Source organism: Acanthochromis polyacanthus, chromosome 13 (assembly GCF_021347895.1).
Source record: "Acanthochromis polyacanthus isolate Apoly-LR-REF ecotype Palm Island chromosome 13, KAUST_Apoly_ChrSc, whole genome shotgun sequence".
Lineage (NCBI taxonomy): Eukaryota > Metazoa > Chordata > Actinopteri > Pomacentridae > Acanthochromis > Acanthochromis polyacanthus.
The window spans coordinates 37,649,363-37,674,403 of NC_067125.1; the positions used below are offsets into that span (position 1 = coordinate 37,649,363).

At 41.5% G+C, this 25,041-nt stretch overlaps 1 protein-coding gene across 2 annotated transcripts in view; it reads left to right on the forward strand.

The window, feature by feature from the left end:
• arhgef12a (Rho guanine nucleotide exchange factor (GEF) 12a) overlaps positions 1–24,800 on the forward strand; it is a 39,219-nt gene extending 14,419 nt beyond the window's left edge. The window contains exons 2-41 of one of the 2 annotated variants that reach the window (XM_051957928.1): positions 741–761; positions 1,590–1,681; positions 5,083–5,148; positions 8,101–8,199; positions 9,404–9,453; positions 9,685–9,742; positions 9,833–10,005; positions 10,324–10,401; positions 10,779–10,898; positions 11,359–11,466; positions 11,789–11,923; positions 12,105–12,206; positions 12,895–13,005; positions 13,125–13,223; positions 13,742–13,784; positions 14,024–14,129; positions 14,294–14,431; positions 14,547–14,579; positions 15,211–15,325; positions 15,416–15,521; positions 15,604–15,807; positions 16,107–16,236; positions 16,318–16,350; positions 16,468–16,619; positions 16,865–17,011; positions 17,266–17,351; positions 18,119–18,241; positions 18,466–18,580; positions 19,732–19,832; positions 20,037–20,114; positions 20,278–20,353; positions 20,471–20,638; positions 21,788–21,875; positions 21,969–22,046; positions 22,140–22,234; positions 22,353–22,559; positions 22,648–22,884; positions 23,055–23,284; positions 23,390–23,465; positions 23,575–24,800. In XM_051957928.1, coding sequence (XP_051813888.1) covers positions 741–761; positions 1,590–1,681; positions 5,083–5,148; positions 8,101–8,199; positions 9,404–9,453; positions 9,685–9,742; positions 9,833–10,005; positions 10,324–10,401; positions 10,779–10,898; positions 11,359–11,466; positions 11,789–11,923; positions 12,105–12,206; positions 12,895–13,005; positions 13,125–13,223; positions 13,742–13,784; positions 14,024–14,129; positions 14,294–14,431; positions 14,547–14,579; positions 15,211–15,325; positions 15,416–15,521; positions 15,604–15,807; positions 16,107–16,236; positions 16,318–16,350; positions 16,468–16,619; positions 16,865–17,011; positions 17,266–17,351; positions 18,119–18,241; positions 18,466–18,580; positions 19,732–19,832; positions 20,037–20,114; positions 20,278–20,353; positions 20,471–20,638; positions 21,788–21,875; positions 21,969–22,046; positions 22,140–22,234; positions 22,353–22,559; positions 22,648–22,884; positions 23,055–23,284; positions 23,390–23,465; positions 23,575–23,585 — 4,288 coding nt within the window. In that variant the 3' untranslated portion in view covers positions 23,586–24,800. The remainder of the gene's footprint in view (positions 1–740; positions 762–1,589; positions 1,682–5,082; positions 5,149–8,100; positions 8,200–9,403; positions 9,454–9,684; positions 9,743–9,832; positions 10,006–10,323; positions 10,402–10,778; positions 10,899–11,358; positions 11,467–11,788; positions 11,924–12,104; positions 12,207–12,894; positions 13,006–13,124; positions 13,224–13,741; positions 13,785–14,023; positions 14,130–14,293; positions 14,432–14,546; positions 14,580–15,210; positions 15,326–15,415; positions 15,522–15,603; positions 15,808–16,106; positions 16,237–16,317; positions 16,351–16,467; positions 16,620–16,864; positions 17,012–17,265; positions 17,352–18,118; positions 18,242–18,465; positions 18,581–19,731; positions 19,833–20,036; positions 20,115–20,277; positions 20,354–20,470; positions 20,639–21,787; positions 21,876–21,968; positions 22,047–22,139; positions 22,235–22,352; positions 22,560–22,647; positions 22,885–23,054; positions 23,285–23,389; positions 23,466–23,574) is intronic. The other variant, XM_022210983.2, reaches the window with a different exon arrangement.
• Positions 24,801–25,041: the final 241 nt, after the last annotated feature.

Here is a 25,041-nt window from a genome sequence, read left to right on the forward strand (position 1 = left end):
GCCAGCTCCAGCTGGGTCACGTTTTGTGAGAAGCTTACTCCCACCGATACTAATATACACTCTTTTCAGCCCCATTCAGTGTCAGCGTGTGGAGGCTGACCTTTAGCTTTAAATGTAGAGTTTATTAGAACTTTCTGTGTATGAAGATTTTTCTTTCTTTTAAATCCTTAATACTGTATCGTAATGATGAGAAATAACTCCTATTCCGAGATTTAACAGTGCCAGTATTTCCTTAAACATTGTATCATAAATTTTCCGTCATGCTTTTTCTGCTAAGAAGCAAGTCAGATCTCTGAACTTCCTGGAAAACATTGCCTTTTTCAATATGGGACTGACAGTATTCTTAAATTGTTTCATCACTACATCACTCTGTGGCAGTAATCGGTGTCGGGGCAGGCCGCTTCGAAGGAAACGAGCCATGTATGCGATTAGGATATGATTATTACAGTCAAGTTGTGATGTCTGTGAGGAACTAAACCGTGGCACACGCACACACAGCTGAGATCTGAGAGGCGGAGGACATTTGACCTGGAAAAGGATTTAATCTGCAGCTGAAGAACTCTGATGTTAGATCAGGATTATCATGTTTACCACTCTATGGGTCTCAGGAGAAGCTGTCAGTGTGGTGTCTTGTTTTGCACCCTCAGTATAAGCATCAACAGTTCAGCTTCTGTGCACTGTATTACATCTGTCAGGGCATTTCTCTAACATACTAATATTTGTTCTTTTTTATCGTGCAGGTTTCCCAAGAAAGCAAACAGGTAGGAATCTTTTATTTTATCAAACTTAATTGCAGAGGCATGCATGCTCATGGGTTGGTAATCCTGTGGTAACACGAACACACACCACTACATACACAGAGCTCCAGATGAGGGAAATGAGGCAGGTTTTACTAGGCCTGGTGTGCTATAACACAGAAGTCTTCAGAGTTTGGACCAAACATACCCCACCCACCCCCACTCATGCGCACACACACACACACACACACACACACACACACACACACACACACACACACACACACACACACACACACACAGAGTGAGGGACAAAGGGGTCCCTCTTCTAAGGGCGGCCCATCACTGCCTTTCACTGTGAACAGAACAGTGGCCTTTCACAGTTGGGGCCAGTATAGGCAGAGGCAGCCATACATAGCCTCCCGAGGTTCAAGCTGGAGTCTGGCCTTGTGGCATCTCCACTGAGGAGCGTCCTTTCTCTGGCCTTGCTCTCTGGGCACTCAGCAGAGCGGCTCCACATCCTCTCTGGCTGTCACATTATACAGTAGACACACTCAGCATGATTCATACACTAGGAGGTCCTCCTGCCGCATTATCCTCAATGCTGCAATGAACAATGGTTGGTTCTTTCTGTTGCTGTAATTTCTTCTGAATCCACACTTGCCTGAAGCTTGTGCTTCTGCAGGGTAATCGTATGCCAAGATGCATGCATTACAATGACTTTCCTTGAAAAAAAAAAGTATTAGAATCTGCAGTGTTATATGTGCACACACACATATTGGAGAAATGCTGCTTTTGTGCCGTTCAGCTACCTGGTTTGTCCATCTCTCACAGATGTTCCTCTTTCTCTAGAACCAGCAGCATTCTCAGTAAAGACCACCCCCCGGACAAGAAACCCAAAAGTGACAAAACCTCACTTCCCTCCAATGAGTTTGACCCTACAGGTAACTTCCCACTTTCATTTTCGGACTTATATTCCTGTTTTTTTTCCCCATTCAACTTTCACACACTGCTTTGCTTCCATCTTCTACTTCTATCTCTGTGTGCATCACTGACTGTCTCATGTATTTCTTTCTGTCCCTCTCACCCATTTCTTTCTCTCTAACACACACCAACGGTCTCATAAAACAAGTGTGCTGATGATGGTTTGCACAAGGCATGCTGGGATGGTGAACGGTGTTGTGTGTGTATATTACTCCATGTTTTGTGCTTGATTGATGTACGGTTGTCAGAGATAACAATACATTAATATTTACTGATGTGGTCTCATCTAAGGTGATTGTTTGAGTCTCATCACTAGAACATGACAACTTATTGTGAACAGTATTTGGAATTGTCTTTTATTTTGAGCTAATTCAGCTAATGGACAGTATAATGTGTCTGTATTGGTTACATTTGCATTATGCTGTCTTACAGTAACATTTTGGCAGAAGCTTAAGCTGCATTGAATATTGCTGGTTTTAAGCTGATAAGCACAGAAATGTGCTTTGATTAATGGACTGAAAAATCTGCAGCTGTGTGTATAATGTTCACATGGTTCTTGTAGTTTTACATAAATCTGTGGGTTTTGTATGCTCAAAGTGGTTGGGTGGTCTCATGCTTGCATGCATACTTGAAGGGCACAAAAAGCCACAAAGACTGTTATGCAGTGCAGCTTCAAGTTTATTGCAGGGGAGATTGTTAAGTTTCAGAAGCAGTCTAGATTGATATGGTGACACTCCCTGTGGTATTTATAAGCAATCAGGGCAGTGTAATTTGAGATATGACTGAAGCTTCTGTATTCATAACAAAACAGAAAATCCTCTGCACCACATGGCGGCTTATCTCTGTATGATGCAACAAAACATAGATGAAATGTGTTCCCTCAGTGGTTGCACAAGACTCGTACTTTACTGCCTGTCTGTGTGTAACACCACACTAAAATCTTTCTGTGTGCATTTCTGTAATGGTTTGGGCTGTTTGGATTGATGCAGTGCTTAAATAAAGTGCACCATACCCACAGAGGAGCAAATGATTATTCAATTGAAACTTACTTTGTTCACATTTGATTCTTATGTGTAGACGTGATTCACATTTGTGTTTGTCATGAAGTTTTGCATGTTGCATGATGCACTTTGCTGCTTGTCCCTTTTTTATCTGCAAGTTGCATGAACTCTTTTAACAATCTTTTCCTAGATTTTCTCCTGATTTCACTTCTTTTCTCATAATTTTAAAGTGGTTTGGGTTCATTAGAGACGGGCAGAAGTAGTCAGACACTCTAGAAATAGACTTTTAAGATCCACGTGTTCAAAAGAATGGATTATGTGGAGTGAGCTTATCAATTAACGATAAAGGCTTTAAATATAGCGGATATTGTGCTCTGAAAAATAGGGCTGTGTAGTTTTTTAATAATTGGACCTGCAGCCTGTAAGAAGGGTCAGGCTACATCCACACTAATATATTGTCATTTAAAAATATGTAACTTCTTCTACATTTGATCCTAGTGTCACACTATGCTGGAATTTTAGGATGCCTAAAGAAGAGATTTTTGGACCTTGTTTTATTTTGAAAACATTGGGGATGGCATTTTAATCATGGTTGGGCAGAACGAACCACTCTAAGCAGCCGTAAAAATCCATTCACATTCGCTTTCGGATTTGGCCCAAACTGTCGTTACATTTGTTCACTGATTCATCTTGTGACAATTTTCCGAAAGATAAATACATAATTCTTAGCTATCAATGGATAATTCAAATTAGGCTACATGTGCTGCCTATCTTGTTGTTAATGCTCGCAGCTGTTGTGCTTTCGACTATTGCTGTTCTTCCTCTGTCATATTTTCTACAACTAAGCATCCAACCCCGTGCTTCATGTTTAACAAAGGCACCCTTATGCCCAGTGTACGTAAATAGTCATGTGATGTGCGTTTTCAGGTGTGATGGCATGAACAGGAAGTTTTTTTTGCCCCTGATCCAATCTATGCTATGTAATATTTAGTGTCTGTCAATACTATTTTCCTACATAACACACATGTTAAGTATTGTAGATGAGCTGTAGTGTCTCGTACTGTGTAATACTGCTGTAAAAAGAGGAGGCAGGCAGTTCTGTGCGCTGAGAGGATTTAGCTAGTAAAGAGGGCACCATGACAAAGTCTTCTGTGAGTACGTTTGTACGCAGTCAAAAACCCTTTCTTAACCGGAATATTAGCAATAACCCAGTTGCGTACGGCCATGTAAACACCCGCAAAAACCCGAATGTGCTCATATTCCGGTTTTTAAAAACCCGAATAAGACCCCTGGGTTACTCCTTTTCTAACCCGAATATCTCGTCATATAAACGCGCATGGGAATATCCCCATAGAAAGAAACATTAGTTTGCGTTCTGCGCATGTTTCATCCGAAAGGAATCTTGGTCTTTTGAATACTGCAACCGACGGCAACTACCGCAGCGCCACACAGCGCCAGCACAGTGTCACACAACAGGAGTAACTCTGTCTGCTTAGACATGTAAATGTTTCAGAAACCCGAATATTGACCTTAACTCGAATATTGATGGCATATAAACGTAGTCACTGATGTTTAATGAGCTCCGGCCAGCACACGTGTTAAATCAACCTGGGCTCCACTAGGATAGGTACCTGTATTCTATCGGTATATCGAACAGCCATGTTTAAAGTATGTATCATGTGTCTTTTGCTTTAGCACAGGGCAACCATCCAGTCCACTACTAGTCACTAAAACATTGCATTGATAGACCCAGTCAGATATTCCTAATAAACAGATATTATTTCTGAAAGGATGCTAAAACACTTGTCTGGACAGAGATCGTTCCGTCTTAAAACAGTGTTTTAAAATGAAAAATTGTTAGTGTGGATGTAACCTCATTTTAAGTGTACAGCTATCCCTTTATGGTCATTGCATCGTTTGCACAATATTTTGATTTGAGAACCCACATATGATCCTGACCATTTGTAGCCTTCTTTGTGTATCGGTGCATGTATATTTTTAATCTAAATTGCACCTTAACCACTTGCAGTCATGATTATGATACAGTTTTAAATTTGGAAGAATGTGTCCGCTGTTATTGGAGTCACAATGAATTAGCTGGGTTTTATTTTTAAAAGGAAATACATACTGAAAGAAACAAGCTACTTAATTCTTAGCGACTACAATCTTTAGTGCCTATCCAAACCATTGTTTTATTAAACGGCCTATTTGTTCATTTAGTTTTTCTTCTCCCATGATTTTTTCTCCCTCATGATTTTCTCTTTCCTGTTTTGTGTTTCCTTTCCTTGTGTTCGTCGTCGTTTGTTTGTGTGCTGCTGTGCTGTCTGCGCTGTGTTCTGCCTGGTGGGGGCTGTGAGCAGAAGCTCTGGTGGTGCAGAAGAGTGGCAGCAGCAGTGTGCTAGCAGAAGGGAAGCCTGAGTCCTGTGGTAAGATGCTCCTGCAGGGATGGCCGGTGTGACAGCTGCATCTATACATGCTTCACATCCTGGTGTGAAATTGCCACTAGCTGTTTGTTTTAAACAGCGAAAGCGTTTTATTTTTAAATGTGAAAATGCATGGTCAGAGGTTGTGCACGGAATCAGCACCAACTGGGATCCAACAACATGTGATTTACCCGTTTTATAAACAGTTGAATTAATAGACAAGAAAAATTAGTGCTCAGTTTTTGAGAGACATGTCTTGAAGAGAATTTTTATTTTTGATAAAACTGATGAGTACATGATGTGCAATATAACAGAAAGTAGTTCCGGAATTGCAAAATATTTTGTTCGCTGACATGAGACAAAAAAAATCAACAGATCTAGCGTCCTACTTTGAATAATGTTGATACCTAATCATTTATCTCCACTTTAAATTTTCAGGGGCAAATTGTATTATAGTTGAAATATTTAAATCTTTTCTGCACAATAGCAAAGTGCAAAATCTTCCCAGCAGCTGCAGTGCATGCATTAGTCAGTGTATAAGGCTTCAGCAGCTTTGCTCAATACTAGTTAACAGATTGATTATGGATTACCAGGAGGCCAATCCACTGTTTACTTTTCCCTCAACACTTGAGCCGGGTCGTAATGTTTATGTTGATTTTCAATTAAGTGAGAAAAGGCTCTTACAGGATATACAGTATTTACATGCTTACGAGGACTTACATCCAGAGTAAAGCCCAGGACCCACAGAACAATCAGTTTAGTGACTTGTTTTCAGAATCCACATTAGCCGGGGTCATTATGGAGCCCTGTGGTGTGAGAGTATAACCATGTTTTAGCTGCTCTCTCAAGTTTTCTAACATTATTTTGGGCTCTTTTGTACTTTTTTTTTGCTGTTGTCAGCCTAAGTGAAACGAATAAATCTTTAAGCAAATTGAAATTAGATCAGGGGTGTCAAACTCAGTTCCTAGAGGGCCACTATCCTGCATGTTTTAGATGTTTCCCTCTTCCAACACACCTGATTCAAATGATCAGCTTATCATCAAGCTCAGCAGAAGTCTGATAACGAGCCTGATCATTTGAATCAGGTGTGCTGGAAGAAGGAAACATCTAAAACATGCAGGATAGTGACCCTCCAGGAATGGAGTTCGACACCCCTGAATTAGATAATTGTCAACCTAAATGGCTTTTAGTGGATTTCTGATCTTGCATGCAGTGAGACAGCTGTCAGAAATGCAAGTTTGGAGTCCAGTGTCTGTCTAGGACAGTTTGTCAAGATTGTCCATTTCTGTCATCTTCAGCAACGCATAGGTGTGCTTTTTCTGTTCTCAGCTGTTCCTGATGGCAGAAGAGAACAAATTCCCTAATGGAAAGCCTTTATCACAGAGCAGCATTTAAAGCTCTAAACACTCAGACATGCAGATTCAAGGAAAGTAGTACGACATGTGTTAGGCTTTTTGTGATTGTGGTGCTAAAGGTACAATGTCATTGTTAAAGGTCAGTTCATTCTCTTGTGTACATTTCCTTGTGCTTCAGCAAAGGGTGCTGATTACAGATCAGTTAAACCTCTGAATAATACATTAGCTCAGATGGATTAACCTGATCTGTGGTCATGTCAGCGCCCCCATTACTCATTGTGTACAAACACCAACTGAAGATCTGCAAAATACTGTTTAAACGTAGACCACAGGCGAAAGATCAGCATCTAGAGGCAAATTCACACCAGCTCTTTAACCCATATGGCTTCATCTGCTTCCTTGACACCCCTGCCCTCTCCCCTTTTCCCTTCCCCCTGCTCCCTCAGCTCTACCTAACCCTCTCTGTACACCCCTCCCCCCAGCCTGGGGCTTTTGGCTCCCCCAACCTCTCTCCATGTATTAGCTGCCATTCCTTCCACTCTCCAACCCCCATCCCGCTGACCTTATCGATCGACTCACCTCTCTCGTTGATGCTAGACCGACCAGGAAATCTTGGACGCCACAAGAAAGCAGTTCAAGGGTCACTATCAAATATCTGCTTTATAGAGAGGTTTTATGGTAGCTTGCTGTTACTTAAAAAAAACTGCTGGCTTCTTGTTTTAATAACACGAGACAACTTATTCTTTTTATTTGAGCGTTTTGCATTCTTAACATTGTGTTGTCTTTAGCATGTGCGATCCTGTCAGCCTTGTCGCTGTGGGCCAGACACAAGATAAGCTCTAATCTGTTCTCGCCATGCTAATGAAACGCCGCATAAGGAACCTGAAAAGTAACGTTCCTCCTTCTGACCTGTGAGATAACAATCCAAAAGGTGTGAGATGTCTGATCTGTCTCAAATATCACCTCATATAGACGGTTCATCAATAATATTTACACCTTGAATAGGAGTTATTGTTCTGTTTTGTTGTTGGCTCAGTTACCAATGTAAAACTTATTACACCTGAACGATAGAAACCATACCTTTGTCTCTTAAAATGTTTTCAGACCAACAAGCTTTCTTTACTGTACACACTCTTTATCCTGATGGCTGAATCCTAGACTACAGGGGATTGGTTATCTTTGTGTGAAAGGACAGGTTCACATTTTTTTAAGTATGTCTCAAAACAATGTTCATTTGCACTTTGAAAAGAATGTTCCCCTTGTCTATGCTAAGCGCAAAGCCCACTCTTCTTAAAGCAATTCATTCTTTTAATATACTTCTAGGTAAGAAAAACCAAATGTACCTGAAGTCGTTCCAAAAAATGTGTAAGCTTGATGTGCATAGCTTTATCAAGTGCAAAGTGTGATTAGTATCTCTCAGTGGAATCAGGTTTCATTCTGGTTAAAGTCATATTTTGGCAATGACTACAGTACAAGGATTAGGTTTAGTTTTATTTTCAGAATGTCTGTTGCTGAGTTCACTGCGTTAAGTAAACTTTCTTTAGTGACTTCCTTGTCCTTTTGAAGACATTTTTCTCTGTCCTGTCTGTCTCACTTGCAGGTCTCGTCCAACGATGTGTAATCATCCAGAAAGATGAAAATGGCTTTGGGCTCACTGTCAGCGGTGACAACCCAGTGTTTGTGCAGCTTGTCAAAGAAGGTAAGCTTGAGTCTCACACTTAAAAGCAGGAAGAAAAAGATGTTATTGGAATGACTACTTCTGGTCTGAGCCTTCATAAAAGAGATGTGGGCTCCTTTTTCATACATTGACAACAAACTGTCGTGACAGTTTGCTGGGAGCTCACAGATATGGGTGGTAATTGGGACTCTCCAGCCACCACCACTCTGACACAACTAGTGACGCTGTTGACTGTATACTGTATTTCCTCCTCAGTAGTTTCACTGTGGCCGAAGCTTCTGCTTTATCAAGTTGTCTTTTAAAGAGGGGACTTTGACAGGAGGCTTCTGTGATCCCCAGTAGTCTCCGACTGTCTGTTGAGGATGTTGCAGGCCATTATCAGGTCACAGAAAACACTGCATGGTCTGTACTGTGGCAGAGAAAGAGACAGAAGAGGAAGGAACTGATCAAGGAATTTTGTTGCACTGTCATCAATGCATGGCAGTGTTAACTATCCCTGTATGGCTTCCCATTTGTGCTTTTCTTACTGACTCAATACAAAGAGCAATCTACTTTTTTTCATCTGAATAATTTATACAACTTCTTTCGTTCTTTTTCACGCCATTGCCAATAGAGAACAAAATGTGTCTGTAGCAATCTTGCAGCAGTTTTTGCTTTCAGCCCTCTTTTTGTTTAGCTCGTTCACATCCAAAAATTGAATCACTCATAGATAAATTCTTTAGTTGCAGGTTGTTAGTCATACTTGTCTTGTTATTATAGCAACTAATCAAACCAAATTAATTATATTCGTACCTCACAGACACTTCTGAAAATTCCCATTCTACAAACTAGTATACCCAAAATGTGTATCTGTTGTTGCTTTACAAAATGCTTGAGCTGTATGCTGCTGACTATAGAGTCAGACGTGGCTCTCATAATAACCTGTCTCATGCCTAAATCCCTTTGTTTGGGGTGGAGCCGTGAAACAGGTCCTTCTCGTAATATAACCACTGTTATGGTTTTTCAAAATAGCACACAAAATAATCACTTTGCCGCATCTGGTCTGTCAAGGCTATTTGGTGTATTCATTGTTCAGGAATATCAACCACTGCACCATGAAGCTGCATGTCTTTTGCATTTTCACTCTTATCCCGCCGCCCCCAAACTGTTTCATTCTTCTATCTGTTTGATTTCTTTCCTTGCCTTTTCTGTTGCTTTAATGCTCTTTTTCCTGTGTGTTTGCCAGATGGGGCTGCTATGCGGGCAGGTGTTCAGACAGGAGACAGGATCATCAAGGTATTGTGTTCATCAGCCTCCATGTCTTTCAACAGCTCATGTCACTGTTTTCTTCTCCAAAGACCATTCAGAGGCAGTAGGCTGCCACCTTCTGGTCAGTTAGCATTTTCATTCAGTCTGAACTGTCTGGGAATTAAGCGTTATGTCATTATGTACAACTGGTCCTGGAATGGAAGGTTTTGGACATCTGTTTTTTTTCTGTTTTTAATTCTCATCACTGCTATCTTTCAGGTTAACGGGACCCTTGTTACACATTCTAATCACATTGAAGTGGTGAAACTTATCAAATGTGAGTTCCTCTGTCTGGATTTTAGCAAAAAGGACATTTTCAACATAACTCTTAAAATAAAATTGAAAAACCTCTTGTTTTTCATTCCAGCGGGCTCCTATGTGGCCCTTACAGTGTTGGGGCGCCCCCCAGGGCTTGCCCAGATCCCTTTGCCTGAAGCAGAGCCTGAAATGTTGGGCGTTAGCATATCCTCTCCAAACTCCCCAGCAGCAGAGCGTCCCTACAGTCCTCAGGACCGCCTCTCCTCTGCACATTCACCATGGGTACTAAAGACTTCTATATACTTCTGTTGCCCTCCTACTATTTCTTGCCTTCACTGTCCACAAACTTGTCTTACTTATTCATCTTCCCAAGAAGATGGTTGTCTATTTCTTTCTCTTGCTTCTAAATGTTCTGCTATGCGTGGTGGTGTTTATATTTATCATCCTTTCTAGTCCTTTCTAGCAATTTTCTCTATGCTTAAATATTTGTTGAATATAACTGAATCTTGTATGTCTAATATGTGCTTAAATGTTTTTTGTTTGGAGTCTAAAGCACAGTTGCAAATGTGTTTCAACTTGCCTTTTTATTGTTCCCCACAGGATGAGAACAGCAGTGTCTGCAACCAGAAGGCTGACATCTTGCAGAAGATGCTTTGTAAAGAGCAGCAGGAGCTGCAGGTTAGCATAACAATCACTGTCACTTACAGTCTTCTATTGTAATGCTGTTTTCCTTGTCGGTTTTGGCAGTAGCAAGGTGCACCCTCATTGCATAGTTATGTGTATCTAAACCCTTTAAGGGAATGTTGCATTATCTCTGTTGAAAATCAAAGGCTCATGTTTCATTTGTCTTTAAATAGAACATTGTTGTGGGTCAGAGGCATGTAGTATGTACACTCTTCTTGAGACTGCTGTTCTTCCTGCAGTGATGTTTTAATGCTTACCTAAGATTCTGCACTTGATACCAGAGTCTACATATGGCCAGTTTTATCGTCTGACTAGATACAAGTGACAAGGAACTACTGTTCATGTTTTGATTTCTCATTTCTGCCGTCTAGGCCATGAAGGAGGAGTACAGCAGGAACCCCTCCCCCAGACTACTGAAAGACATCCAGGAAGCTAAAAAACACATTCCTCAGCTGCAGGGTCAGCTTTTCAGGGCCACTGGGACAACACAGGTACCAACTAACATGCAAATTTAGCCCAGAGAACAGGACATCTACGGACACTGATCTGCCAGCAACATCCACGCAGTCTTTATATCATATTATGTAGAGCATTTAGAGATCGTTCCAGACAAACATAAATCCTAATCTCATCAGAGGATTAGGCTTTCTCTGTGGGAAGCCACTCTTTTGTGTCTGTGTGACAGCTTATTTTATACACATCACTCGCTCAGCCTTGTGTTACGTATATCAACATATTTGTCTGCCGTCTGTGAATTTTAGAACTGTCATATTTCATGAGATTACTCTCTTGAAATACTCATAAATTCATATTGTTACTAATCATTACCAATGTCAATTTGGTCAGTTTTTTCGTAGCTTGTGCAAATGTTGGAACATGTCTTCCAGTGGAAGTTGTGTACATTTCTTGTTCATAATCAAAAACAAATCATGTGTTTGCATAAACGCTCAGGAGGCTGTTCCAGGTGGTGATGCAGATGATGGTAGCATGTTTGAGATGGAGCGTACTTTTTCCCCAAAAGGAGACAACAGTACAGACCTGTCCTGGACCAGCAGTCCTGTAAGTTATCACAGTTTAAAGCTAAACAGTTAAAAAATCCTTTTGAACTTCATATTAAATGTTGATTCCAAGACTGAATGTGATTTTTAACACCAAAGGACAGTATGCTGAATAAATTGAATCAGCCCTGCTTAACTTTAGACTCCTTTAGGTCTTGAAAATACCAGCGCTCTAGACATATATGCATTGATTGTGCATTTAAATGACTGTTGGTTATGTTTTGTAGAGAACAAAATGAGCTGTTTGTTCATAGTTGTTGGTGATTCTTTTGTAAAATTGAGATGAATTGAGAATGTAATATTTTGTTTCATCCCATCTCCAGATATCTCGCATATTTGGGCCTGGATCTCCAGATAACCAGTTTCCCAGAGATTCATCCTGCCCCAGCCCAAAGAACACACCCAGGAACAGCTTCAACTCCTGCCACTCCCCCGAGACAGAGGACACCACTGATCTGGTAGCTATACTTGTTGGACTTGTATGAATTCTATTTGACATGTACATATATTCATCCCATTCCTGGTATATTTGACAAATTAACTGCATGACTGTGAGTGCAAGTGCATGCCTTGTCAGGGGGAGGCTATGATCATTCAAATGAGAAAAGTAATTTCACTATATATCACTGTCTTGTCTAGGACTCTCTATCTCCCACCACAGTCAGCAGTCCCTCCTCTTCTCGCCTTGTCTCCCAAATCATTGGAGCTGAAGATGACTATTTTGATTCAGACCAGGAGCAGGTATTTCTTCACAGAGCAACTTAACAACTTTGCCACTAGATGTGTTTCCATAATGTATTTTTATGTGTATCTTGAAGTTGCATTAGAAAAGTACATGGAAATGCCAAATTACAAACAAAAAACAAACAAAAAAACACTTGTGCAGCTTTCAAAAACTGTTTTAATCTAGCAAATAGTTAAATCACATGACTGATTAGCTGTTTGGTTTCTTTTGTTGTCTTCACCTACGGAAGGCATGAAACATGCCCTACTGCCTGCTGATATGAGGACATAAAGACAACTTTCCTGTTTGAAACAGTTCCTGAACTCATTTTCTCTCATAGATGCCCAAAGATGATTTTTTTCTATTTCTTCTTTGTGTTATTTTTTGTTGTTGTTGTTGTTGTTTTTTTAACGGGGGTAGACAACTGCTTTGGTTTCTGGCTTCTTCTATGTTTATTACAGCTGTGCACATCGTAGTCTGTACTGCCACCTTCTGACATCTCGACGCAGCATTTTTTTTTCTTTACTCACAAGCAGTTGCTGGAAACTAGTCAAATTTGTATTTTCTGTTTTTTTTGAAGGAGACAACATTTCAAAAGTTTGCTTCAAATTTGCTTGACGTTTATTTGAACACAGCTATTTATACTATCCCAGTCGAGCAGTCTTTTGGTATATAAACTTGACCAAACTGCTGATTGTGTTCCAGACAAATGGCCAGTGCAACAGCTTTAACAGTATTGAGCAACTCAAGTCTCGCCCTGCCCACCTCGCAGCCTTCCTGCATCACGTCATCTCTCAGTTCGACCCCGCTCCTGTGGTATGGCTCTGCATTCACACCTTGTTAACATCTTTTTTGTTGTTTTAATTTCTTGTTTTTATCTAACCGGGCAGATTACATGGTTCAGTCTTTTATTAATCCTAATCTTGTGTTTTCAGCTGTGCTACCTCTACGCTGACCTCTACAAACAGACCAACTCCAAAGAGACCAGACGGGTGTTCATGGACCTCCACACCTTCTTCATTGACCGGGGAGCAGTAAGTCTTCTAAAGTTTTGCTCCCGTAGTATAATGCAGTATAAAGATACTGCAGTTCAGACTCATACATTGTTCATTCATCTTTCTGTCGCACAACAAGCACACAATACAACTCAGATTAGAATTTGATGAAACTGATAAAATGTTGCACGTCAACACAGTTCTTGAGTATTTGCAACATGACACTAATTAGACAAAGAAAAGACTAAACATCTGTTTATGTCGTTAAATCCTGCACTAACTCCCATCTGAAGAACCAATAATGAGATTTTTTTTTGACAAAATATGGAATGATACCCATGAGCAAAGCAGTGTTTTCATCAGACACCAAACTAAGGCAGTCACATTTACAGGTTACAGAAAGGTTGTATGTTTTCTGCTAATGCGCCATTCATAGGTGATTCTGTGATTATATTTGCATTGATGTATGATCTTGATGGCTCATGCTGGACTGAAGATGGTCGCTCTTTTTTCACAGTTTGTGATTGAAGTATAAAACCGGTTCGTTTTTGTTGCAGAATTTAAAAGTGGCAGTTCCTGAATCTGTCTCTTCTGATCTCGGTAAGTAGTTCATGCTTTGCTTCTCTTTCATTTGGCTGTCTGCCCAGTCTTATGAGCAGGTGATTATTTTTGCCACCTTTCCTGCTTCTGTTAGTAAGCCATGCACCCTCTTGACCAAGGTGTGTAGAAATCAAATGCTCTGATGGTTCGGAAAATATTGCTTGACTGTGCTATTTAGTGTGCACATGCCACAATCCCTTGATACCTGCTGTGTAGTGACTGTGTGTGTGTGTTTGCAGATCGGCGGCGGACAGAGCTGATCCCAGAGGAAATAAACAGGCAACATGTTCAAACACTGCAGGACTCTCTGCTCCCTGACATTCAGAGGAACCTTGAGGATTTTAGGTAAACTTTTAGCTTTGGTGATAATAGTTGGTTTAGATTCATTGCAGATAATAATAAAAAAAAACAATCAGTATAAGTATAGTAACCTGCAGTCTGTTTAGTTGTTTCTTTCTGAGGAATTGTGGACCTGATCACATTATTTCGTGGTGTGTTGATGAATGTAGGCAGAAGCGCAGTATGGGACTAACAGTGGCTGAAGTAGAGCTGGCCAGACTGGACCAAGAGAGAGTCAGAGACCGGGTCACTCTCGAGCGGGAACGCTCATATGCTGAAAACATCATCACCAAGATAGAAGATATCCTGTAAGTAGCACATGCAGATGCAGTTACAAATACCGACAGGCCACGCATATATACTTAGAAAGTTTCTTCCTGTCACTGTGCACTCAGACAAGTTTCTTCTTTGTATTGCTCACAGGTTAACTACTCAAACCACAGAGGAAGAGAAATGGTAAGAAAACTAGTATTGTGGAGGAATTTGTTCATTAGCATTAGAGCATTTCTTTAAGGCGTGTAAAAGGGCTTCAACAGCTCTCATGGCCCACAAACCATCTGTCTCCAGAAGTCTCACAATTACATCAAAGAATTGTCACATCAGTATGTTTTTGATTGTTTTTAGACCTTTTAGCACCTTTAAATCAATAATTAGAAACCGTCTTGTGCTAAATGAATATTTTCTCAGTGGTAGTCATTTTCATCTTCTAAGTTTAGGCTTTGATGTTCTAACCAAGAATGCACAACAGCATATTGGTGTCAGCTAAGCCCCATTCGACATCCCCCACAAGTTTACAAATTAAGCACTCGGGCAGTCTCTTAAAGAAAACATGTAATTTATGCAGTATGTTTATATTAAATAATTCAAAAGTGTGACTGATTGAAACAGTCTTGTTTGAAATGCCATATGGTCGCAGCACAGCCCAGATGGTTTGTGTGGAAATTGTGTGAGAACGACTGGCATGACATATGGTACAAGTCACAATATGGATACTTGTCCTCTTCGAATTTTAGCATTGTCTTGTTTCGTTAGTTATAATTTCAGAAAGCAATCAAACTGAAGTGTTCTCACTTTCGTTTTCATTTAGCACTACAATGCAGTATGTTATCTATACATACATGAAGCACCTTGGTGTGAGGGTCAAGGAACCTCGCAGTCTGGAGTCCAAACGGGTTCGAATTAGCTTTCTTCCCAAGATTAAGGTACTATATATTCTTGGCTCATGATCCTCCTTCCTCTCCTCTTATCATCTACATGACACTTTGTATTTCTGTGTTTTTGATGAACTACAGAAAAGCATCAAGGCAGAAAAGGAGGGAGAAGAGAAAGTGAAAAAGCCCAGGTTTCCTAGTATCCTTGGCCCTCAGCGTCGGCCCAGCCGCAACGAGGCAGCCTCAGGTAAGTTTGGAGTTTTGAAGTCACAAAAATAACAACAGTGCCTCTGAACCTTTTTAATACTTTGACACTGCTTTCTCTTCAGTGAGTAAAGCCCTGGATGGCCGTCCCCGGCCTCAGAAACAGTTGTCTCAGCCTACACTGGGGGCAAGTGAGCACATGGAAACTGGGCATCTAAGAGGCAGCCAGTCGAGCGAGGGCTCTGAGCTCACACACTCCATGTCTGTCAACGCCTCATCTCCAAACAGCGCCTTCTACAGCACTGAGTCTAGTCGAGATGCTGATACTGGTGAGCTACAAGATACACAAGAAAAAGACAGCGGCGGTGGTTGTAGAACAGGGGTGTCGAACTCCGTTCCTGGAGGGCCACTATCCTGCATGTTTTACATGTTTCCCTCTTCCAACACACCTGATTCAAATGATCAGGCTCGTTATCAGGCTTCTGCTGAGCTTGATGATAAGCTGATCATTTGAATCAGGTGTGTTGGAAGAGGTAAACATCTAAAACATGCAGGATAGTGGCCCTCCAGGAACGGAGTTTGACACCCCTGTTGTAGAAGAATGCCTTCTAAGCTGTTTGTTTGCCAGGTGGGACTCCCACCTCAGGCCCCTCCAGGCTGAGTGACGGCCTTCAGTCTGACCCTCTGGATGGGTTTTCTTCGCACTTTGACCTGTACAGCCTGGACCAACTGCAAGAGGATGACAGAGAAAGTGACAGGTACATTAATAGTCATATTTCTGCTTCTTTACATTAAAATGTCTCGTTTTTGTCATTGGTTTATCTTTTGACATCTTTCAGAGCTCATGAGGGAACACCAAAGGCATTAAGAAGGTAAACTTGATCATTTTGACTTCCCAAGCTTAAATCCGTCTTAAAAATAAGGAGCAGTGACAGGCAGTGGTGAACCTTATTACCCAGATTAAAAGCCAAGTATCTGTCTTGTCTTAGGCTCGAGGGACTGTGTGCAGCTGATGTCCAGAGTGAGGACGACCAGGGGACAGATTCGGAGCATGATCCTCCAAACTGGCAGCAGCTTGTGGGGCGAGAGGTCCTAGCGGGTCTCAGGCCTCATGAAATCAAGAGACAGGAAGTTATTAATGGTAAGAACACGACACTGTGAAATCAACTGAAGCTACATTTATATTTTCAAAGACTTCAGTAGGTTTTCCCCCCTCCACATGCCCTAAAATACTGTTGTGCAGCAGAAAATAGTGAGTGGAAGAAGTGAGAGAGACGCAGCAGAGAATTTGCTGGGATCCAGTCCAAGCTGCTGTCAAATGTGCCTAATGCTGAGGTGTGCAAATCTTCTGTCGTCGTGAATTAACATCTTGCATTGTGTCTGCAGAGCTGTTTTACACGGAGCGTGCTCATGTGCGGATGCTGAAGGTTTTGGACCACGTTTTCTACCAGAAGCTCTCCAAAGAGGCCATCCTGCCTCCTGCTGACATCAAGAACATCTTTACCAACCTGGAGGAGATTTTACAGCTGCACGGTACGCACACATCTTTAAATCCATCTATATTCTGCATGCATCTATAAATATCTCTATGCACATCTGTTTTTTAACTACTAAGAATCTGTAAAACACATTTGAAGTAAGATAGTTTGAATTAATATGAAATTTAAAAGAAAGCAGTACTACATCAGCATCTACATCATCACGCTGCCATATTGTTTTTTTTCATCATTCATATCTTCCACACATACATGCTGACTGTCTGCTGGTGCTTCTGCTTTGAATTTCAGTTTCAATACTTGAGCAAATGGCTGCCGTTCGGAAGAGAAATGAATCTTCAGTAATTGATCAGATAGGAGACGACTTGCTCTCCTGGGTGAGTACAATTCTTCGGCCAAAATTGTATTTCCTCTTTCAAACAATTTCTTATATTGAATAAATTTCAGGATGACTGATGTGGTTAGAAAAAACACATTGTGCAAAAAGAAATTCAACTGTCCCCCGGAATTGCTTTATAACGAGAAAAAAATGTTGACGTTGGCATAATATTGCCTTTCTCAGCCTCAATTCTGTTATTTTGACACTTCATACGTATGTCAACTCGGTTATGTTCAGTTTGTTTATGACGGAGGATGGATTATTGGCATTTTTGTCACACTTAACATTAAAGCTCGCATCAAAATCCTGAAGGAGAAAACTTTAAACGTGACATAAAACAACATCTGCACTCCTCAGTAACGGGAAATATCACAGTAGAAGCAAGTGAGAGAAATAGAAGCCCATTCCTCAGTTAATAGTTATGTCAGACAATGCCCCAGATTTGGCTGACGTCTTCACATCTCAGTATCATGTGTAATATATTTGATGTGAGGTAGCCACATATCAGCTGGCAGCCTCGTCTAAAGTCTCTCTATGGGGGATAAGTAGGGTAAATGCTCCCCTGAGGGTCTGAGCATTGATCCAGTCTACACTGAAACTTAAGCTGTCTCTGCTGTGAGGATGTAAGGACGGCCCCCTTCTGGGAGTCGGCTACTCATTGTAGTAGTTAAGTAGCACGATTTTCCGTGGCAACTAACCCTGCCCCAGATCATCTGACCCTCTGTCCATCTCTGCTCTGTTCTGTCTCGGGTTTGGTGGTTACAGTTTGGCGGCGGAGAGGAAGAGAAGATCAAGCAGGCGGTGGGGACCTTCTGCAGTAACCAGCCTTTTGCTCTGGAAATCATAAAGACCAAGAAGAAAGACTCAAGATTCACCTCGTTCATTCAGGTACTGAAATGATGCTAATGCAGAAATGAGTTCAATAGAGAAAACGTTGTGGGCTTTGAAATGTCTGGTTAGCTCCTACACTGTATGAATGTATGATACTGAAGGGTTAAACTATGGATCTGTCAACTAAAAAAATTGATGCTCAGTCATCATTTATACATGATAAAATTCACATTCTGGCTGGCTGCTTTTGTGCATCCAACATGCGTTTTGTTGCTTTGCAGGAGGCAGAGAGCAACAGACAGTGTCGCAGACTGCAGCTTAAGGACCTCATTCCTATAGAGATGATGCGGCTCACCAAGTACCCCCTGCTACTAGACAACATCGTCAAGTACACAGGTGCCGCAGTGCTCTCTCACCAGTCGGAGCTCCTGTACTTTACTTAGCAATGATTTGTAAATGTGTAATCACACGGACAAGGTTGTTTGTGCAGAACTTGCTCACATATTGTGGAATAATCAAAGACTGTGCGTTTTGTTGTCATTTTTGCTCTGATAATGAAATGCATCAAAAATGTGAGAGGTAGGTACTGAATAATAGAAAATCTGCAGCTGCCAATTATTTTTAATTCATTTTCAAACAGTTTTCTCGATTATTTGTTCTATGTTTTTATTATGGTTCTATCAAATGTCACAAATTCTCTATTATCTGCTATGAAAAGTGACAGTTTAAAGCCCTGTTATACTCATTCTCTTCCAAATGCGTACAGTTTCTGACTCTACTGAGTTGATAAGTGATATAATTGTATCTGCGCTCTAGTTCGTCACAGTGGCAGGGTGGCTTGCTGCTCCAGTAGAAGTATATAAAATAGCTGCTCTGATTATCTGATCAGAACTCATTCTTGCTCTTAAATGTGGCTACCCTGCTGCACCAGCCCTGCCTGTGACCTCCTTGAATGGAGATCACTTATTGTATCCAGCTTTTCTCTCCTGTGATCCTTGAATCAATTAAATCCTATGAGGCAGTTAATTCAGTATGGAAATTAATATGCTCATGTTGCAAGTAACCATGGAAACGTGTAAAAAAAAAGAGTAAGAATACCTCATTTGCATTTAATAATCTGAATACCTTGTCATACAATGGATAAAAATGGAAATCAACTGTGGAGTCAGAAGAAAAGTGGATAAAAGTGACCAAACAACATCTTAAGCAGTTCTCTTTATGGCAATATACCAACTATTAGTGAATTACAGAGATAAATGAAGAGATTATCATTTTAATAGTCCTGGAGCGGTACTGTACAGTTTGGAAAATGTCGTGCTCATTATTTGGTCCATCATTTTAGTCTTGGCTGGGGTTTGGGTCTCACACTGAGAAAATGCACTAACGATAAAGTATGACCGGCTATTATGGGACCATAATGCCCCTCCTGCTTTATCATAATTTTTGAGAATGATGGTGTGTTAATGGACGAAGGAAATATCAATTTGTCGGACGGCCCCCTGCAGAACTAAGGAAGCCTTAATGCTTAATGTCATAATTTCTTTCAGACAATGCAGTGGAGAAGGACAAAGTGAAGCAGGCAGCAGACTGCTGCAGAAAGATCCTCAGTCACGTCAACCAGGCTGTGAAGGAATCTGAAGACAAGCAGGTATGATGTTTTTTAAAATCTTCTTTCCATTTTATACCATTTCCTAGATTTCCCCTTCCTCCCTCTCCGTCTCATCCAAAGTCCTTTTTTTTTCTTGCTCTGCCACACTTTAGTTTTTCACTACTTTCTCTGCTCCTCAGGCGATGGTTTCCTCTAAAATAGAGCGCTTACTTATCAGAATTTTTTTGGTTTTTGTCCTTCTAGAGGTTGGAAGACTATCAGAGGAGACTAGACCTCTCCTCTCTAAAGCAGACAGACAACCCTATGATCCTGGAGCTAAAGGTGAGCTATCTGTACAACCCCTTTGGCTTCACTAAAATCATACTCACTTGTTCTACACCCACATGAGCTGTATGAAACACCTGCAAGATAAAAAAAGGTAGTACTACAAGGGAATGGCTCTGTTTCAGTATTTCAATTTCTTCCCCTGTTCTCTATCCATCAGAACCTGGATCTAACAAAGAGAACGATGGTGCATGAGGGTCCACTGTCATGGAAAGTGAACAAGGACAAGACTATTGGTTTGTACTGAATGCTTCGTAAGCATTTGATTATTGATCATAGAATACAGCATGGGACTGCAGTGAACCGCTGTTCATGTCACAGTAAATATATCCGTCCTCTCTGTCTCTCTTCAGAGTTGTACACCCTCCTCCTGGAGGACATCCTGGTTCTCCTACAGAAACAAGATGAGCGTCTGATCCTGAAGTGTCACAGCAAAAACCTGGCGGGCACTGCTGATACCAAACATATCTTCAGCCCCATCATCAAACTCAACACTGTGCTGGTGCGCTCCGTGGCTACAGGTCGGTTCACTTACATCTAAGTGAAAAGCATCGTCTGGTTCTCATTTTGGGTTACGCCTTCTCACATCATCGGGGTCCACATCGGGGTCTAATAAAAATCTTAATTATGTTTACTTAAAATGGCAAATGTGAAATTTAGGATTGATGTATGAGGTAGGTTTTTGAGATTCATTCTTAAAAATTACCCAAATCAAACACTTTCAGGATGTGTTTTCACAATTTGAAATTTGAATGAAAGTATCTCAGGAACCTTTGAAGATAAAAGCCTGAAATTTTCACTGTTATTTCTCATCAAGTCGCTAATTCAGAATCTGCAATGTTATGGTAATAAATATAGCACTTTACTATACCTGCAAGGTACCCAAAGCGCTTTACATGATACGTCACATTCACACACTGATGGCGGAAGCTGCCGTGCAAGGCGCTAGACACGACCCATCAGGAGCAATTAGGGGTTCAGTGTCTTGCTCAGGGACACCTTGACATGAGCACGACGGGCCGAGGATCGAACCGGCAACCCTTCGGTTGCAAGACGGCCACTCTACCCACTGAGCCATGCCGCCCCATGACTTAAAAGTCCCATTCTTGAGCACGCATTAACAAAAAGAAGTCAATTAGTGAGATTTTCTGAACCATAAGGAGTTGCATGTCACAATGATGCAAAACAAAACATGAAATGATATTTTAGTATGAATATTTTGTTGAATTACCAGAACTACTTGAGCAGGTATGGACCACAAAAGCTAAAATACTGCCAGATTGTCTAATCCAAGTAGAACAGAGTTGTGGAGTTCTGAAATAACAGTGAAAATGTCAGGCTTTTATTTTTAGTAGTTCACAAATTTCTGTTGTTTTAACTTAGCCCTAAATTTCAATGTGTGGAAAAAAATGTCCTGGCAGTAGGTCGATGTGTCAATCTAAAACTTAGTAACTATCTTTATAAGTATCCACATTACATGCTATAAAACTGTCAGGTACAGCAGAGATGGTTAAGCAGAAACTGCTTGAAAACTCTGATGATTTGAGATGGAAGCCATATCCGTTAAAAAAAAAAAAAAGTGTCACGAAATGTGCGGCTCCATGCATAGAGGGCAGAATAACAATAATTAATCTCACCCCACACCTTCTGTTCACCCTTTCTCCTGCCAGACAACAAGTCCTTCTTCGTTCTGTCCATGTCAGACAACGGTGCCCAGATCTATGAGCTAATGGCGCCCACAGTCTCAGATCAGAGAACGTGAGAGCAAATACCCTTTGATTGATTCATGTAATTTTTATTGCTCCAGTTGTTAAATGGGCTAATAACCGCTCTTTTCTTCTCTGCACAAAGGTGGCAGCGTCTGATCACCCAGAGAGCTGATGCCATGAAAGTCAAGCCTCACAGCGTTATCCCATTACCTCAGACCGAGTATGTTCCTTCAGCATGTTTACAACCTGATCAGACGTGAAGGTTCTCAGGGTGTGAACTTGTTACTGACATGAGATTCTGCTTTTGTGACAGCGGAGAGAGAGACGGTGTGGAGATCATTACAGCAGGTGTTTCCAGGTTGAGTAGAGACCCAGACCGCACATCCACCGGCAGCACGCAGTCCACAGGTAACTGGAGCGACTCATAGCTTTATTCATGCCACTTAAATAGCCCACCCTATTCTACCCTGTCGATAATTCTTCTTTAATTATATCTCCTTTGATAACTGTAATTATACCTCCTTAGATAAAGAGAGTGGTCCAGCTTGTAGAAGTGCATTGCAGACTTCTCTGCCTGGTAGTAATCCGTTTGAGGAAGTGAAGGCAGAGGAGGAGGAGGAGGAGGAAGAAGGCTTTGTGGACCCAGAGCTTCCTTATCAAGTGGCTGAGGATGGCAGAGAAGGAGACTCGTTTTGCATGTTTCCCTCGAGGGCAGACGAAGCACTGAAAACATGTAAGCACACAGAACAAACACGTGCCAACTGTCCTCAGTCATGGTATGAAAAAATGTCAATTATCATTATCTGCTGCTTGTCCCTCAGTGGCAGCATTAAAGCAGGTGTTGGTGACCCAGCTGATGTCCCAGGAGGCAGCAGAGCAAACCAAGCGCTCAACGGGGGCCCGTCTCCTCAGGACCACGTCTCTGCGAACGCCCATAGACAGCCGTGCACGGGTGATGGTCCACAACGGCTCAGACAAAAACAGTTCCCAGACAGAGGACTTGGCTCAGGACCTGGGCTCTGGGGACACCGGCTTCTTTGATTCCCCAGAAGATTATGGTGAGCCTGGGCAGACGTCACACTGTTGCTCTACAGAGATTAAAAGTGCAGTTTCTTCAAGTAATTATTGTGAGGTTCTCTTTTATCTGTACTTAGTGTCTCTTGTGGTTCTGGATGTTTTATTTTTTTCTACAGCAGCAGTACTAAATTGCTTCTTTTGGTTTTCTCAGCAGGATATTTAGTCCTGGAGGGTTACGGTGGCCCAGGGGAGAGCAGCACAGATGACGACATCTTGGCGTCAACCACAGGGAAGCAGCTGAGCACCTCACAGGGCTGCGCTGCCGACTCTGGCATCAATTTGAGATTTTCCTCAACATCACAGGCTGGCAGCCTCTCCTCTTTCAGCAGACAGGTCCTGTCTCATCTTAGAAATCTTCAAACCAACCTCAACTATCTGAAGGTAATCAATATTTAACACACATGCACACATAGCAAATAGCGTGACGTTTAGGTGTAGTGCTCATTTTTATTGCGTGATCTGACAGTGAACTATTTTGGATTTCAGGACGTTGAGGCTAAGTACAATAATCTAATACGCCAAAGGCCAGAGAGGTCAGCAGCAGACACGGATGGAAACAAAGGTGCCTCAATTCATCCTCGGTGTTACTAAAAACAATCACTAGTTCTTAATAAATAAATCACTTCTGTTATCTGTTCTTTTTCTGACCTGACGTCTCAATTTTTTCCCAGATAAGAGATAGTTGAAGTCTGTGCCGCAGCTTTTGGCTTTGGTCCCAAAGAGGAAGTACCGACTCGTAGTCTGTTCCTACTTCTTGTGTCCTGGACTTTCTGGACGTCCTATAAGCTTGTCCTCTCACTGCTGAGCCCTCTGTTTTGTTTTTTTTCCATCGCCCACGGTCGCCACAGAGAACGAGAGACTGAGTGTGAGCAAACGTTTGAAGGGAGGAGTCGTCTTTGTGACGCTGCGCCTCCCCTCCTCAGCACAAGGCAATCAGGGAAGTGGGATTGCCCCAGAACCTCACCCCCTCTACCATTTAACACCCGTTTCCCCCTCGAACTCCCTGCAAGAAAGAGAACTTATACCAAAATGTACAAAGATGTGTGTTTAGAATATATATATATGAAACACACAACAAGAAAAGGAAAATTTTAAGATAATGTATTAAGATTTTTTTTTATCCCAAGATGTATTTATTTTCTTTCTTTCATTTTTTAAAAGTGTTTCCCACATTGCTTGCATGCTTTTGGCCATGGTGTTACCTTTTTGGCTGCTTTATCCTGCTTCAGTCACACAGGGTTAGTGTGAGCGTTGAGTTGCACGCTAGCATACAAGCAGCCTAGCGTACCTTGATGAATGGCAGGACTATATTCAGACTGATAGAAGCCAGAGTTGCGCTGGTGATGGATAGATCCTGTTGTGTTGAAAAACTCTTGATTTGTGTTCAAGTCTAGAATTTCAGATAAATTCTAGGTGTGGTGTTAACTAGAATGAAGAGTCCATAGGCTCTGATCTGGTCCTGTTGCATTTCTGTGCTGACTCCTTCGTCCTCCTCGCTGTGAGGGGTTTTCACCTCTCGTCTGCTCCTCTTCTCCTTTTGCGTGTGATTCTCCCGCTTCTTTTCCCTGTGAACATGTATGGGTGTCATCCCTCTCCTCTTCCTTAGGAGCCCAGTGGCTTTCACGCTTATTTATCCCCTCCTACACTCTATATGTCATGCTTCCTCATCTGCCTCTGGGTTTCTCGCCCTCTTCCCACTCTTCTACAGGTCATGCTCTTTCTGTGTCAGCTCCTGACAGAAATGCTGCTTCTTCCTGCTACTGTTGGCGATGCTGATCTGACCGCCGGATATTCTAATAATGCCATGAAGTTCAACATATACTGTACAATGATCAAGTTGGAAGGTTATGCATAACTTTACGAAATAAATGGTGCCATGATGCATTGAAAAAGGAAAGCTCTGCATTTTTTTTTCTTTATGTACACTGGGATTTATTCTTTTGACGCTCATGATTTTAAATTGCTAAGCTGTTACACGGATGGCCACTAAAACATTTTACTTGTAAAGTCCTGATTGAATGACAGTTTCAGTAATGGAGAAATGATTAAAGACCATTTGTTCACTTCAAGCATGATGAGAAAGATCAAGGACACCTTAGTATTAGTTATGATGAATCAGCCAGCTGTCTTTAAAGAAG